A 16,559-nucleotide genomic window follows, 5' to 3' on the forward strand; every position below is an offset into this window, starting at 1 on the left:
GGATGCAAGCAAGTTAGTAGTAGTGACGTGATGTTTTGAATTTCAGACTTATCAGTACTTATGGCTGATGGTGAAATTCGTATTACTTTTAAGTAAGTACTCCACTTTACAGTAGATACATTTATAATATCGTTTTATTGATTTTATTATGTCAACATAATATATTGAAAAATAATATATTTATAATAATTACCTACCTATTCAATAAAATAAGCAAATATAAATTGTACTAACTACTTACTTGTTTATAAGTTCACATAAATAAGTATATTGAATTTCCATACCTAACATGAAGCGCGGTCGTTTTTAAAAAAATCTAAGGAGAATATATGTATAAGGCATGAACTAAGACATACCTTTACGGTATACCTAAGGTATATCTTAGTTCATGGTATAGAGCATGCGTTTTTTCATTATTATCACTTATCACACAGTGATAGCAGCGTGTAATACATTATATTTAAATGTTAATACAATGTTAATGCTTGTTTGCAATATAAAGTTTAAAGACCACACAACTTATAAAGATCACTTACGCAGAACAGCTAGAAGAAGTTGTCCCTCCTCTTAAAAAATAATGTTTTTTGATTATTTCCAAATATATAACTGATCGAATACATACATTTTCAATAAATATTTCTCTTACATTATTATTATTTATTACTATATTAAAAAAAATATATTATACAACTTTCTTCCGGCTTCATCATAGGCAACTAGGGGGTTCTAGGGGGACTTAAGCACCCCCAAAAATTCATACCCCAATCCTTGATTTGTACGCATATAATTTGAATAATGTACACACTATGTACAAATTTTTACTTTGGAGTATTTTTGTTTTCAAATATATTATTTTATATCTAATGGTTTGAAGATAAGAATTATGTTTAGTCAGGACTCAGGTTTACATTAGTTTAGCACCCCCTAAAATGTAGAACTAGTTGCATTTATGATTTCTCTGAAGGGCTTTTGATGATTATAAAACATTTTCCTTTAACGCTAAAAACACAAGATAATGACTGTTCTTATACAAAGAGGGGTATTGTTATACATGTAACAGTCGGTAGTCAGTAAAAAAAATATAGTGTAGTAGCGGTATAAGCCACTACTTAAAAAACATATTGGCTCACAAATTGCATTATTATATACAAGATATAAAATGTCACAAACATTTTCGGAAGGACATGCCAGATAAAATTACGTATGATATCTTGATCCCCTCCTGTGAATAACTATATAATTGGTTTACATCCCTCGCAAGTCGCAATATATTATTAACATTTTAATATAATGTCAAATTATCTAATTTCAACAATCTAAATTAAATGTATGGGCACCTTGTGAACAAATGTTAAAATTAAATAATTTTATTTATTTTTGTAATTTATTATTTTATATTTAGGAATAGTTTTTTTTGTCTTGGACGCTTCCAAAAATGTGGAGCCTGTGAAAATGTCCCTCTCTCCCTTTCACTATTAAAGCTAACCTTACTAAATTATCTGATTTGAATAAGATATGAATAATTAGGAAATATATTTTAAGGTGGAGTTTTGAATTTTTTAGAAAAATTATACCAGCTGCCTTGGTAAGTAACAATATGGCATTTCTTTTTCTGTTTTTATTCTAACTTGAAACTTCTATCATTTTTTTAAACATCTACGTTAAACAATTAACAAATAATTAATATTTGATATATTTATGAACATCCCGTTCCTTGGGGCTTTGGATTAAAAGTCTCCATGATTACATATTTCAATAAAACGAAAAACATAACCTAAAAACCCGACCCGCACTTGTTAAAAGTTACTTTTTTTCGGTTCAGTGTAAATACTTAGGTAACGGTTTAAAGAAATAGTGATTAACTTTGTGCCATTAAGTGTCACCGTACCTAATCTTAATAATTTGTTTTACCATAATATGGTTTGTATTATTTTGATTATAGGTACGATGAAGCTTGAGTATCTATACTAAGAGTTACAGATATTTTTTACAGTTATACAAATTATATAGAATTGTATTAAAAAAAAAAAAATCAGAATTTAAATTTTAACCACTCGCCTATATATTTTCGTAACTGTTAATACACGGAACATAATCCAAGGATAAACAGTGAACTCTTCTTCGAAGAGTTCATGCACATTACATTGTAACGGTAAAAGCAACCTCCGCGCCTGGTCTTCGCGCACTGTTTTGACCTAATAAATACAACACATCGCTCACATCGTTAACAGATTATGGTATGTGAAGTCACCCGTATTGTTTAGTTGAGTATGTCTTTAAATATTTTGTTGATTCATTATAGCACATAGTATTTACTAAACCCGTAAACATACAATTAGCTTAAATCGTTGCATTCATAATAATTAATTATGCAAAATGAAACCTATTTGCAGCGACAAGAAAATGTTAACAATTTAACTAACGGTAGTTTTTTCAGTACAACTGTAGAGACTAAAAATCAACCTATTTACAAAGTGAATCACCTAAAGTTAAGACTGAAGATGTATTTCGAAACACGAGTAAATAATTGAAATAGAAATTAAATTCTACAGGAGCAGTGTTTGAAAGTGTATAATGCCATATAATTACATTATGTATTGAACAAACTTATAATGTAGAATATAACATGTCTAACAGTTAATTAAAAGTCCCCATCTTCCAAATTCCAATATGTGTACACAATGTATATAAGACTATTAGGTACCTACTAATATCTTTGTGAAACTTAATTTCCCCAAAAAGTACACTTATAAGATGTTGTGTACTATGCTATCAATATGTACATTACAAATGATTGAAACATAGTCTATAATATATTAACAATTTTACAAACAAAATAACATTAAAGAGTAACAAACAATTTAGGTTAAATTGTCGTTCTCGTAAGTTTAGCTTAATGTTTTGTATAGTTAAGCCTATTTTTTAGTATTGTTGACTTTTTTTATTTTTTATTTTTTTTTTATTATCAGAAATTATATTTACAATCTATACAACATTGAGTACAATAAGTAAATGCGGTGAATGTTATATACACGACATTAAGCAATTATCGTGAAGGGAAGACACTCAGCAGTAACACCCGGCTAGGAATTTATTAATTTAATTTGTTTAATTTAATTGGAAGTTATTTTAGAAGGTCTCTGGGTCATCTTCTTTTAAGTCTTCTGGGAGCGTTTTCAGGAAGGGAGATCGAGCAATTGTTGACTATACTTCATTTTTATGTTAAACTGGGAAGAATAACGATTACAGAGTTATCTAAACAATAAAATATAAAGTAAACTACATGCATAAGTATATAGTATATTCTTTATAATATTAATTAATTAAAATTCTTAAAAATTTTAAGAAATCTATTTTTTAGTGAATTTAATTTTTAATTGATGCAATTATTTTGAATAGATTTTGTACATATTACATTTATTTCATTAATTAAAAAGTAGTAGGTACCTAAGCTAGTAGGCACTTGCCACGTTGAATACTAACTCACAAGATATAATTATTATTAATTTATAAATCGCTACATTTATTTGTTAAATATGAATTCCAACTAGTTGGTCAATTTAATTAATAGTTGGGAACCATATTTTATATTATGTAATGCATTTTAATATAATGGATTATGTATTGTGTTTAAAGATATATTGTGATCATTTATATCCGTAATAACAAGTATAATAAGCGTAAAGATATTCATTATTATAAACTGGGTGTAATAATACTATAATATGGTTTTATATAGTGTTGTTATTTAATTTTGAGTTATGGACTAATCACATGTTTACATAAAAAAGTATCATATAGAAATCGAAAAATAAAAAGAACACGTTATGCAATATCAAAGTAAATTACTCGCATGTATTTAAAGAAAGTAATCTTCAATAGATTTAAAACTATTCAATTTCTAGAGGTAATAGAAATTTACAAATTAATTTATATTTAAGTGACGTAATTATACAGTATACCTAATTTATTAAGCAAATATAAACAGATCACATTGTTCATTATAAGGTTTTTTATACAGATTTAAGTTATGAGCATACGAATAATTATAATACTTTACCTACCTATAAAATGTACCTCGAAAATTAGCTCGTGCAGAGAGTGGATGCACTGTCGACAGGAATGATAACATTATGGTGGGAAACCGGTTCAGATACAACTGAGTTTAACATTTTAGTTTTTAGTGTCAGTCTCGATTTCAGACTCGACTCGCTTGAGTCGTCGTTTTAGTGTAACCCAGGTGCTCGAAAACATAACACAATTTTGGGTAAAAATTTACTAAAACCCAAAATCGAACAAAAGCCAAGTTGAATCGACAAAGAAAAGGTATTTTAATTTCATATTACATTATAACAAATTAATTAATATTATAAAACTAAATAATATAACATTTGTATTTTCAAATGGTTGGTTTTGTTTCTGAGTAAACATCTAAGTTACATTTACTGTGTATAATTCTGGCTTTAATATTAAATTTTACATAAAATCGTGAGATAAGTATGAGTTTATATTATAATAATATATTTATTTAATAATTTTATCTAACTTAATTTACGAAACAATATTTATTAAATTATATTTTACATACTATCAACATGAATCACGATAACGTTCTATGATTATTATTATAATGAATAATGCTTTTTGTACTAGTTACGCATAACAAGGTTGCAAAAACGTTAGGTGTAAGTGTAGAAAAAATTACAATGATTATTGATTACACTTTTGTTTTATATTATATCATGTAACTCATTTATTTATAAATATGTTTACTTCAATTGGCTATAATTTGGCCTTGTCTATACTTAATAAAAAAATATTATAGTAAAAAAACCAAGATTTAAATTAAAATTGTTTTTTTTAAATTAGTAAATTTTATTATTAGTCAATTTTATTTGACAAATATAATTAAAAATAATAATTATATTATAATCCGTTCTGGTTAAAATCTGAAGCGAATGTTTGTAAACTGGTTATAGAGAACATTTAGTCGATGATATAATCGTCCAGTTTTAACAGTTCGTTTAAAAGTTTTGAAACTAAATTAAATCGTTTCAAATTGAAACAATGACTTAATTAATTTTTTTTTAAACTGAATTTTGTTTCAAAAGATTTGGACGTGAACTCTATTGTGATTTTGTTAATTGATATTTTTAAATTAAGTGGTCGAGCAATGGCATATTTAGAACGAGTGTCCTGAGGAAACCCCTTCTTGTTGTTTCATATGACTGTGTTTTATAATTTAAATTTGTAAAAATGTGAAGGGGGTGGTGTTTAAATGCTGGGAATGTAGTATAATGTAGATGATAACCGACAAAATATTGCACCCTTGAAAAATACTGAACGCTATGAAGTATTGAGTGTTTATTATTATGTATTGAACGATTAAATGTAGCTTTTACTGGTATCATAAGTCAATTTCGGGGGGAAGGGAGGGTCGAGTATGCTAAGTACCGCCAATAATGATATAAGCGTCTCCAAAATGTATTATGTTCCAAACCTCATGTATTATAAAAAAATAATTTTAGCTTCGGTGCTATGATCACAATGATGTGGTTTTATTTGTTTTAATATTTAAATATTTTTGTGTCTGTACCTACGATATCTTTTAAGTCACTGAACAGATTTCTTCGTGTTAAAGCTCTTAAGATTTATAATTTTCTTAAGAATATAATTTTTTTCTTTCTTTTGCTTTTTCATGTAAAGTTTTAGGGGTTCAGGTATGAAAATTAAACCAAATGTAGATCTAGAATGGGGTTAAAGCATATACAATTTTCTCAAAAATCTGTAGTCAGCATTTTTTTTTTATTAAGGAAAACCCAATAAAATAGGGGAAAATTACACTGACCGTAGTCAGATTTTAGGTTGCTATGTGTGGTTTATACATACTATCAGTTTCCCATCGAAGCGTTTGTTTAAAAGTGATTTTATCACTTTTAGTTATAATAATTCCTATAGACCTGTGATCTCTCCAACCCCACTATGCCCCGACCCCACTGTACTAGCTTTTTTTTCTAAAATTTTTAGTGTTTAAGCATCTCCGGATATTTAAAAAAACGGCACTCCTGCCCGCCATACATTTTCAATTTGATTATCGGAATTTAGATCGATAAAATCTGTTTCACTAGACTTAATAGCATGTAATTTGTCAGCGTGGACTAAGCATTAAAAATGGAACATTATATCTATTGTACAAAAAGGAACCCAGTACCTACAGACATTTGTCTTGGATAATACGTCTGTCAGCATTACGGCCGCGCCTGTAGTGCGTTCGAACAATACCAAAATCCGGGTTAAGCACACCGGCCGACTACCGGTTTCGTTTGATTATCTTAGATTTTCTGCCGATACACTAACAGTGAACAGTCCATAGGATGGGTAAACCGTAAACGTTACACACGTTTGACCCACATAATTCACTGGTCCGTCGATGATGCCTGTTGTCGGTTGTTTGTCGGTCGCCGCATTGTGTTTATAGGCCGTCCTGACCAAATCGCACCGTAAAAACGAAGCACGCACCGACCAACGTTGGTCTCATCGTTGGGCCATTTACTTTCTGATTTTTCCCATATTCGACATCTACCAAGTAACAACAATAATAAGACACACGCACAGGAACGCATGAACGGAGACACCTTTCTCGCGTGGTTAAAAGGGACAATGTAATAATAATAATAATAATAATAGTATGTACTATGTATGTTGCCGTGTACACATATATTAGGTATTATAGTGTAAGCGAAAATATACTAGACCAGTAGGCCAAATGAGAAAAATCGCCTTCTCTCTGACGTTTACTCATACAGATTGCACGTGCGTCAACTGTCTGATTTTCACTCTTATTCACGATTGTTCGGATAAAAAAAAAACTTCATTTTTAACACTATGGCTATCGATTAACAAGCCATTAATCGACATTCGAGAGTTTGTTTAGTTTAGCGATTAAGTTCGGTAATCAATTGTCAATGTAAATATTATTTTACTGAAAAATAAAATATTTTCACGGATTTCCATTTAACAATATTTTTAATTATTCCGTTACTTGTTAGATTTATTTTAATGAAAATAAATATTATTAAATTATTTTATTTCATAAAATAATAAATATTTATTATTTAATGAAAAAATATGGCCAAATATTTTTTTAATATTAAAGTAATCAATAAACAAAATAATACATTTAACATTTCTACGTTCGCAAAGTTATATGTGATCAATGCCATTATTAAATATTAGTTCTTTATGTTCAAAGCATTCGTTTATTTTCAGTTGCAAAATGAATAACCCAAATGGCAAATAGAGTGTTATATTCTCATGTATTTTGAAATATTTTGTTTTACATAAAACGCACCGGTTAGAGAGCTAAATGTCAGCTCATTACATAATATATAGGGTTTGTAAAAAGTATATAAACAAAACAGGATTAAATGTTAATGTTGCGCATTATTTGTACAAACTATTTTAAAAATTAATTTTTAAAAATATTTTTTTATATGTTTTTAAGCTATTTATTATTAAGCAATTAACAATAAAGTTTAGAAAAATGTAATCAAAATTAATTGGAATACTACTCAGTAAAAACAATTTTTAGTTTATTTTTTTGCCAAAATTGATTTAACATGAGATTAATATTTGATTTTTTCATACCTAAAGTAGATACATAGTAGACTATATAAATATTTTATTATTAGGGTCTAAAGATTCTCAAGGCTTAATAAACCATAATCTTAGTACAGCATGTTACATGTAACTATGAAACGCTAATGATTGACCCCCCCAGGTGTAAACCTGAATACGAGTATTGAACTCTCAAGACATATAAATATATAATCCCTTGTGTTTACCTGAAGAGGTTTAAAATGAATGGTATTTCAGAAGTATCCCATGTTTATTTAATAATACATGTCTAATTTTTTTGTACAAATATTATAAAATGTAGGTCCTTTATACTAGGCATCAAAGCTGTACTCGGAGCATGTAACGTATATGAATACAAGAACTACACGTGTTTTGTGGATTGTAGTTTAGCCAGTTTTGAAGCAGTAAGTAGGTATAATTTATAAACAGTAACTAAAAAACCAATTATCCCAAGCTGTATAATGTGTGACGTGTCTACAGAATACAAAAAGATCTATACTTTTTAATGAAAAAGCAATAGTACAGTAATATGGATCTAAAGAAAAAATGTTATTAACTCTTGAGGGCTCTTATACAATTATAAGCATAGGGAGGGAGTTTCTGGGATATGTCGATTTTTGTGTTACACACGTCACTTAATATTCCTGATTAATTTGGATTCAAATAAAATTATATTAACATTAGGGATTGACAACGTGAAAGAGAACTTTCATGTGGCGCCTAAAAATCCTAAATGGGCGTTTGGTACTGGCGATAGGGATCCTACAATAACATATTAAAGTATTTAAATTGGCAACAGGAATTCGATAAAATATGCTTATAAAATAGAAATCAGAGTACACAACATTATAGTCCAAAAAGTGTACCCTATTATAATTTGGTTTTATGATTAAAACAATACTAAGATGCCTATTACAATTTATAATTATAAACTGTGGAGATACTCAAACCAATTACTATTATCGATTATAGTTAGTTTTCAATCTGTACTGATTTTCTTTAGTATATTGAAAAGAGAAAATTCTTTAATAGCTTATGTTTCGGGGAAAGTCGATTCGTGTTTAAGAGGACGTGATACCCCCTATTTATTAAAGAGTTATGTATAGGCATTTTTTCACAAAATCTTAATTTAAAGCTTAAACTGTAATGTGTAATTTTTGGTTTAATAATTTTCTAATTTTGGTAGTTCCTCTTTTTTGTAGTTAATTTATTCTTCGGACTATCACACTCGCATCTTTATCAATAATTATAAATATATTTTTTTCATCTGAACATAGTTACGCAGAATGCATTTTATTAAGTCCATGGTTGTTTTAGAGCAAAAACACTTATTATAAAATCGAAAGATAACAACATTTTGGATATATACATTAATTAAACAAACACAAACATTCCCTTAAAAATTGATGGAATATTCAAATATGTACAGAACTTTTTTTCGATTTCTATCAATTTATGGTGTAACAATTTACTCATATTGTACATAACGATTTTTATACGTTTAAGGATCAAAAGGTCTGAAACAAATATAATCATTGAGGAAACGTCTATTATAGATATATATGGTGTAAAACTATAGGGCGAAAGTAAAATCGCGAAACAATGCATTTTGTAATACAGCGAAAATGGATTGTGCTAGACGGGCTGCATTGTTTTACGCCTTTTAATAAAGCGGATGAGGATAATGGCGATGATCACTACGTGCTGCACGATACTTCAGGGGAAATAGACCGCGAATAATTATTAGATCCGGGAAGTGACATCCAATGACAATGAGATACTCAAATAGGAAAAGTATCGTTAAAATCGCGGATGGCGTTCGAACAATAACCCAATCATGTTTATATTATGTATGTTAATATACATTAAAATATAAAACAGCGTTGAAAACCGAAAACAAGCGTGTAATATTCAAAAATCGAGTATTATAACTATTTATCATGTTAAACTAGTCGAGATGTGCAATAAAAAGAAAATTACTCTAGATATTTATAATTCAATTTCTTGTTATTTCAGTTATTTAGGATAAATTTTTGTTACAATAAAATCTGTGTTATAGTTTTTATCTTGATGGCCAACAAATAAAATAAATTTACAATAGTCATATAAATATTAATTACCAAAAATAACGTAACATGTTTAAAAATTATTGATATATTTTAAATTAATAATCATAAATCTAGAAAAAAAACAAAATATTTAATGAATTGGTTTTGTTTTCATAATAATTATACTTATTTAAAAAAATTGAAAATATACGCGAGCAAGTAGATAATATTACTTATGGATTGTTCTAAACGTAATAGTTTATTAAATTATATGTTCAGTCTTCTTTTTAATAAAATGTTTACCTATATGTATTTGGTCAACGAGTCAACACAGTCAACGTCCATAATATTCTGAACTATATATATATATAATTAATCGTGGTATAGTTTTCAAACTAATTTATAATTACAATAATTAGTATCGTTTACATAGGTACATAGGTACATAGGTACGGCATACGTCATACATATACCTTTGTCATTATTGAATTTTTCTATTCTTTTATCCTATAATATATACTACGATAGAAATTCGAACTTCAGAGCAAAAAAACTTGCCGTATAAAATTGAAATTTTATTGTAATAATGTGAAATGTAAATTTTATTCTTTCATACTATATATCACTGGCCAATATCTTTTAGTTTATTCGATTTGAGGATGGAGATTAAAAGTCTTCCTGGTTATGAATATTTGTTCACTTATATTCTATAATTTAAAAATCTATATATTTCCGTTAGTTTAGTGAACGTAGCAAGAATTTATTACTTGGTTAATATATTATAGCAGCAAAATATTATCTCGATGACTGAATATAAATATTTACAATCTATTAACCGTTTGGTCTCGTTAACATAAACCTGTTGTGCGTCCTACAGAGATCAACGCATACCTAAAATGAAGATGCATGTTTTTTTAAGTACACGTTTAACGTTTTACTGTTATAATTGTTTTTTTATGGCATTGGTATTTTTAATATCGTGTAGTGAAAATAAAATATAGAAATATTATAGAATATAATAGTTTAAAAAGAATATAGGCACATGAGCTAAAGCGAGTAATATTTAATGTGGATTAAACTGAATTATATGTATATTGGCTTCTGATATTTTATATACCATCTATATTATACGCTATGTTCTATCTCGGTTAAACATTTTCGTATTAAATATTCTCAACAATTAAATCATCATAACATTCATATGTTTAATATAAATATAACGTATTATCTGTCCTTAAAAACAATAATTAACAATTAACATTAATACAAAATATCTAGTTTTAATGAAAATTAAAACTTAGCAACAAGTTGTAATAAATTAGTTGATAATTAATTATTCCACAATAATGGCATATCATTGACGTTTTTGAATTCTGTACAATAAGATATTTGTTTACTCCCCCTTTTACCTTTATTAGTCGTGCAATGAAGAAGGGTCTATTGCTAAGCCCCCCGGTCATATAAAACTCCCTGAGAGTGGTTATGAATGTGTGCGTAAATTTTCACTTATTTTAATTTTTAACGCTACTTCCCCAAACAACCAGAGTTATACGAGGTGGGGCGGACTACGCTATTATAAATGGAACTCATTAGCCATATATTTTTACAATCATTTTAACATTAGTGATCCATACTTTTCTGGTTGATGTTAACTAGCTAAAAAGAATAATAATTGTACATTAAAAGGCATTATACATTAGAATTTAAAAGAATCATATACTCATGTATCCATAGCCCATAGGATTGTTGGCACATAAGATGTGTGTCCAGCAAATGAATGTGTAGATTTTGTATAATATATATACTTTTAAAGTTTTAATTATGGATATAAAATAATCAAATAATACTGAATAACGATTTAAACTAGTTTTGTTTTGTTTTACAGGATATCTGCATAATGGCGTCTTCCGCGACATGGCGGGCGATTGCAGTTTACAGTCTACTCGTTGGACTTTTGTCTGTACACCAGGTCAACTGCCAAGCTGACAAACGAGTCTCTGTTCAACAGTATTACGAGCCGTCCGACTCTGTCGGTGACGTTGTCAAAAGCAAAATCCGTCCGGATACTTACGCACAACATCCTTCAGAAGGACCCCAGTATAACGATAAGCAAAAATCAATTAGCGATGGCAGCGTGTCTACCGCTTACGGTGAACAATATGGGCACCAGGAACAACCGTTGGACGAGGAAGCCCAAGAATCCATCAGTTCAGGTTCCATAAACAATCACAGGATACCACAATACACACGCGGCAATGGTGTACAAATGACGGCCGACGGGGCCGAGGGTAAGAACGTTGGCAACCGGGCCGTAATTAACAATTATCACGGACCCGCAGGCTCTGGGTATGCAGTCGACTCTGGTTACAACCCCCATTTCAGTTCACAAGATCTGATTCAAGACCAAAACTACCAGCTTGAATTTAAGTACCACGACTATGACAAGATGACCAAATTCTTAAGAACTACTTCATCTAAATTTCCCAACCTCACCGCTTTGTACTCCATAGGAAAATCTGTCCAAGGTAAACAATAGAGTTTAATTTTACTAACCTTCCAGCGGGTGCGCTTTTTAATAAGCATTTGATAGCCATGTATATGATGTTGTACTTTCTATAATAGCGCGCCTGCTGAAAGGTTGGAGATAACTTTGGCTAAATAATTATTATTCATAAATCTTTAATCTATATTATATGGCATTTTAAATTACAATATACTTTTTTTTTAATGAAAAATAATCGTGATGAAAAGTATTAGGGTATTTAGACCAAATATAACATTCAGTTGTTAGCTTTATACAAGACAAACCAATTACCGCGACACATGTTATATGTCAAGTAAAATAACTCACGTTAATCTAATAGCCAACAAATGAGTGTAATTTGAATTATGTATACATATGTAATGTAACTATTGACCATATGACTATGGTGCCTAATATGTTTACCAGCTATAGAACTATCTATATATTCATATTTCTTAATAGTTGATATTTTTTCTAATTGCTTTACTTATTTAGGTGTAACCATCAATAAGTTCATTAAGACAACCTAAATAATAAATACACATTAAGATCCATAAAGAGTAAATTTATCAATAAAAACAATATTAGACAAACTATTATATTTACCAGTGCACCTACCGTTATTTGTATTCTATAAAACGAATTTGTGAACCTTGGGATTTCCAATAAAGTTACATCATAACAATTAGCCTTCGTTAATTAAATCGTTTAGTTATGTATTTTCAATGGTATTATACTTGTATAATTAACGAGATACTGTAGAATGCATTCTAGATATTATAAAACGGCAATTATAATTAATGATCAATCTCGCGAACGACTAAAATAGTATCTAAACAAAATAAAGGTGGTATGGTAAGGTATTTGTCTATTAAAATCATTATTGTAGACTATGATAGATCATAATCTATTATCGACTGTTATGTTATCCAGTTAAGTTAATGTACAAGTAATCAAGTTATTGGTATGCTTATTGCCATTGATATAAATACAATACATAATATTTATAATCAATGTTATTTCTAACGTTTATCGGTAATAGGGAAGCCAACAACACAACATTCTGTTTACCTACCTATTGACGATACAGCATTATACATTTTTTTAAATTCCAATAGCGCATTTAGAATATAGGCGCTCCGGGTCAAATCAGCATTTTCTTCTCCTTCCTTAAGGCCCAAGCTCACCTTCATGAATTAGGTAATAGGTACACGTGTAATTTAATTTTAAAATTCTACTTAAATGGCATAGTATATGTTTAATTATTTTTTTAAACGAAGAGTAACTTTTACACTATGTACACAACTTGCGGTTACTCCTACTTGAGTAGTTTGACTGGAATACTTGCACATTCCGTTCTACAGGGCTGTATGAAAGAATAACTTGCTGAAAATGTTGACAGGTCGATAACCAATTTTATTTAGTTACTTTTAAAGTTATTTAAGTTAAAAATTTAGAACGGGAGAAAGTATTATTTTATCTGTGTGCATTACTCTACCGCACTACTTTCGGTCCTAAACTTGAGTAATTTCAAAAGTAAAATGCATAACTGGTTATCGACCAGTCAACATTTTTAGCAAATTATTCTTAATTTAAAAAGACAATTAAATATGTATACGTTAACGTTTAAATTTAAAAAGTTAATTGAGCTTTGCAAAAAAATTACAAAGATAAAAATTTAAATATTGTCAAAATTGTAAAACATAAACTCTTGTGTCTTCAAAAAGAATAACTACAAAATTGTAGTTATTTTAAGAGAACATGAATCCTATTCTTAATGAATCGTCTTGTACATTGATAAGAATAGATTAATGTTAAAATCAAGTTGTCATATTCTTCAACAATAATCAATCATAACATTTATCTATCATTTTATACTGTAATTTTTATTTTTTTACAAAAATCATAGGTCGTGATTTGTGGGTTATGGTAGTGTCTTCGAGCCCTTACGAGCATATGATTGGAAAACCCGATGTCAAATACGTGGCTAACATGCATGGTAATGAAGCAGTTGGCAGAGAACTCATGATGCATCTCATTCAAGTAAGAAAAATAATCGCTTTTCTACGTTTTCATTATTAAATTTTACTAAGCGAGTTTTTATAATTATTAACGATACACAAATTAGAATAATAAAACAGTTAATCACAATCCGGATTTTTACATACTCGTATTTTGCAACCGAATATTATTACCAATTAGCGTAATCTACATATCTTGTTGGAAATAGCACATATTATTATTGCGTTGGACTTATTTCAAACGCATAATGATATTATTAGTTAATTGACGATCAACCCATGCGGTAAAAAATTAGTTGTTTGCTAGCTGCTGCAAATCATAATTTAAAAAACAACATTTATAGCTAAAATCTAAAATGAAAAGTGGCAATAGCTCAAATGAAAATGTTGATAATTTGATTGAAATAGACTTAAAAAATTGAGAAAGTAAAATATAATATATATAAGATAGTAACTAAAAGGCGCCTTCCACGTTTGGAAGTTATGTGAATAGTTAAAATGAGAAATAATTAATTTAGTTAGTTTGGACGTATCGAAATAAGAGGGAAATGAAATAGTAAATAGGCAAAACAGATTTAAGTAGACTGTATAGAACCATAGGGGGTAGACCAAAACAAATAAACAAAAATAGGTGAATAATTTATAATTAACTTTTAAATAAAATTATTTAAGTGTGTGTAACTACCTAAGTGGACAACTCATTTATATAGAATAACTGATAAGGCAAAATAGAAGATTTATAGCCTGATTTACACTCGATTTAATTTGTATAGTATTAGTAAAGAAAAAGGTCAAAAGATAGGGTTGGGGGGGGTTGATCTGTATGATTGCCACGACACCCCCCAACAAAATACGTCACTTGTCATAATGTAATATAAATCGGTCTAAACAAAAAATAAAAACTTAAAGGATGGTGCTGTAAGTAAAATCTTAAGTATTTCTAAAAATAAAACCAAGATACCAGGGAAACGTTTTATCGAAACCATTCATTGTGTATAATTAATTCATTTATGTTTGTATACATTTATAATTTTTATTCCCGAAATTACTAATTATTTTTTAAAATGTACATTTAGTACTTGGTGAATAGCTATTCAGTGGACCCATATATCCGGTGGCTTTTAGACAACACTCGTATCCACATTTTGCCGTCAATGAACCCTGATGGTTTTGAAGTAGCACGAGAAGGTCAGTGCGACGGAGGGCAGGGTCGATACAATGCTCGAGGTTTTGACTTGAACAGAAACTTTCCGGATTATTTCAAACAAAATAACAAGAGAGGACAACCTGAAACGGACGCTGTAAAAGAATGGACGTCAAAAATCCAATTTGTATTGTCAGGAGGAATTCACGGTGGGGCACTTGTTGCCAGCTACCCTTTCGACAACACTCCCAATTCTAGTAAGTCCATAAGAAATATAAATATCCGCTTATCTTTTGAAAAAGGAACAAACCGAGTTTTATTATTTCAGACGTAACTATTAGATGCGTCTTTCTGTGTTTCTCGGTTAAACATCCATAATTTTCTATAGCTTATAACTACTAAGAACACAATAGTTATTTTTCCAAAAACCTGAAATTACCTAACCTATCTGGTCAAAATTTATATGTTTCTCTAAACCCAAAAAATATTATTTCAATAATATAGTAGTGTTTTTTTTTTAAATTATATTTATCTTGAAATATAATTTTTTACTGAGTTATGCTCCTAGAACTTGTTGAAACAAAATGTTCCAGTTAAAATACATTTTTAAATAATTAGAAATAATTTTTTTAATTAGGAAATAGAAGTAGTATGTTTTGATTTGTAATAAATATTTCATTTATGTCTTGCTACGTAAAGGATTTTGTATTTCATCTCCATTTTGTTCTGGTATGTATTAATGTTAATTGTTAATATTAATGAAAGTTTTAATAATAACTGTTCTGCAAATTTTACATTTTAAAAATAATATTTAAATTAATTATTAACATTAAATTTTTTTAGTGTTCCAAAGTTATACATCAACGCCTTCGTTAACTCCAGACGATGATGTTTTCAAACATCTTGCTTTAACCTATTCCAGGAATCACCCATCAATGAACCAAGGTGTGGCTTGCAAACAAAACACTCCAACGTTTAATAGTGGTATCACCAACGGAGCCGCTTGGTATCCACTTACAGGTCAGTTAATAATTTATTGACGAATATTTTTAAATAATCTCATAACCTCAATATTTATACGTGAATCATTGTACCATATTGAATATAAAAGACGTAAATAATGTTTAATTTTAATAAATAAGTCTGTGGTAGGATGGCAGAAGCTGATATATCCCTTTTTCCAA

General features: G+C 28.9%; 1 protein-coding gene across 4 annotated transcripts in view; it reads left to right on the top strand.

The window, feature by feature from the left end:
- The window catches only part of LOC126838396 (carboxypeptidase M-like), a 20,343-nt gene continuing 3,784 nt past the window's right edge, over positions 1-16,559 (top strand). For 2 of the 4 annotated variants that reach the window (XM_050572782.1, XM_050572786.1), the window contains exons 1-6: positions 4,180-4,326; positions 11,572-12,211; positions 14,120-14,253; positions 15,308-15,632; positions 16,075-16,104; positions 16,219-16,395. In XM_050572782.1, the coding sequence (XP_050428739.1) occupies positions 11,584-12,211; positions 14,120-14,253; positions 15,308-15,632; positions 16,075-16,104; positions 16,219-16,395 (1,294 nt within the window). In that variant the 5' untranslated portion in view covers positions 4,180-4,326; positions 11,572-11,583. Of the gene's footprint in view, positions 93-4,179; positions 4,327-11,571; positions 12,212-14,119; positions 14,254-15,307; positions 15,633-16,074; positions 16,105-16,218; positions 16,396-16,559 lie in introns of those variants that run through there. The other 2 variants (XM_050572783.1, XM_050572785.1) reach the window with 2 other exon arrangements.

Source organism: Adelges cooleyi, unplaced genomic scaffold (assembly GCF_023614345.1).
Source record: "Adelges cooleyi isolate 19-005CV unplaced genomic scaffold, UGA_ACOO_1.1 ACOO_flye_CR_arks_rails_tigmint_CR_PRNA_30, whole genome shotgun sequence".
NCBI classification, from domain to species: domain Eukaryota; kingdom Metazoa; phylum Arthropoda; class Insecta; order Hemiptera; family Adelgidae; genus Adelges; species Adelges cooleyi.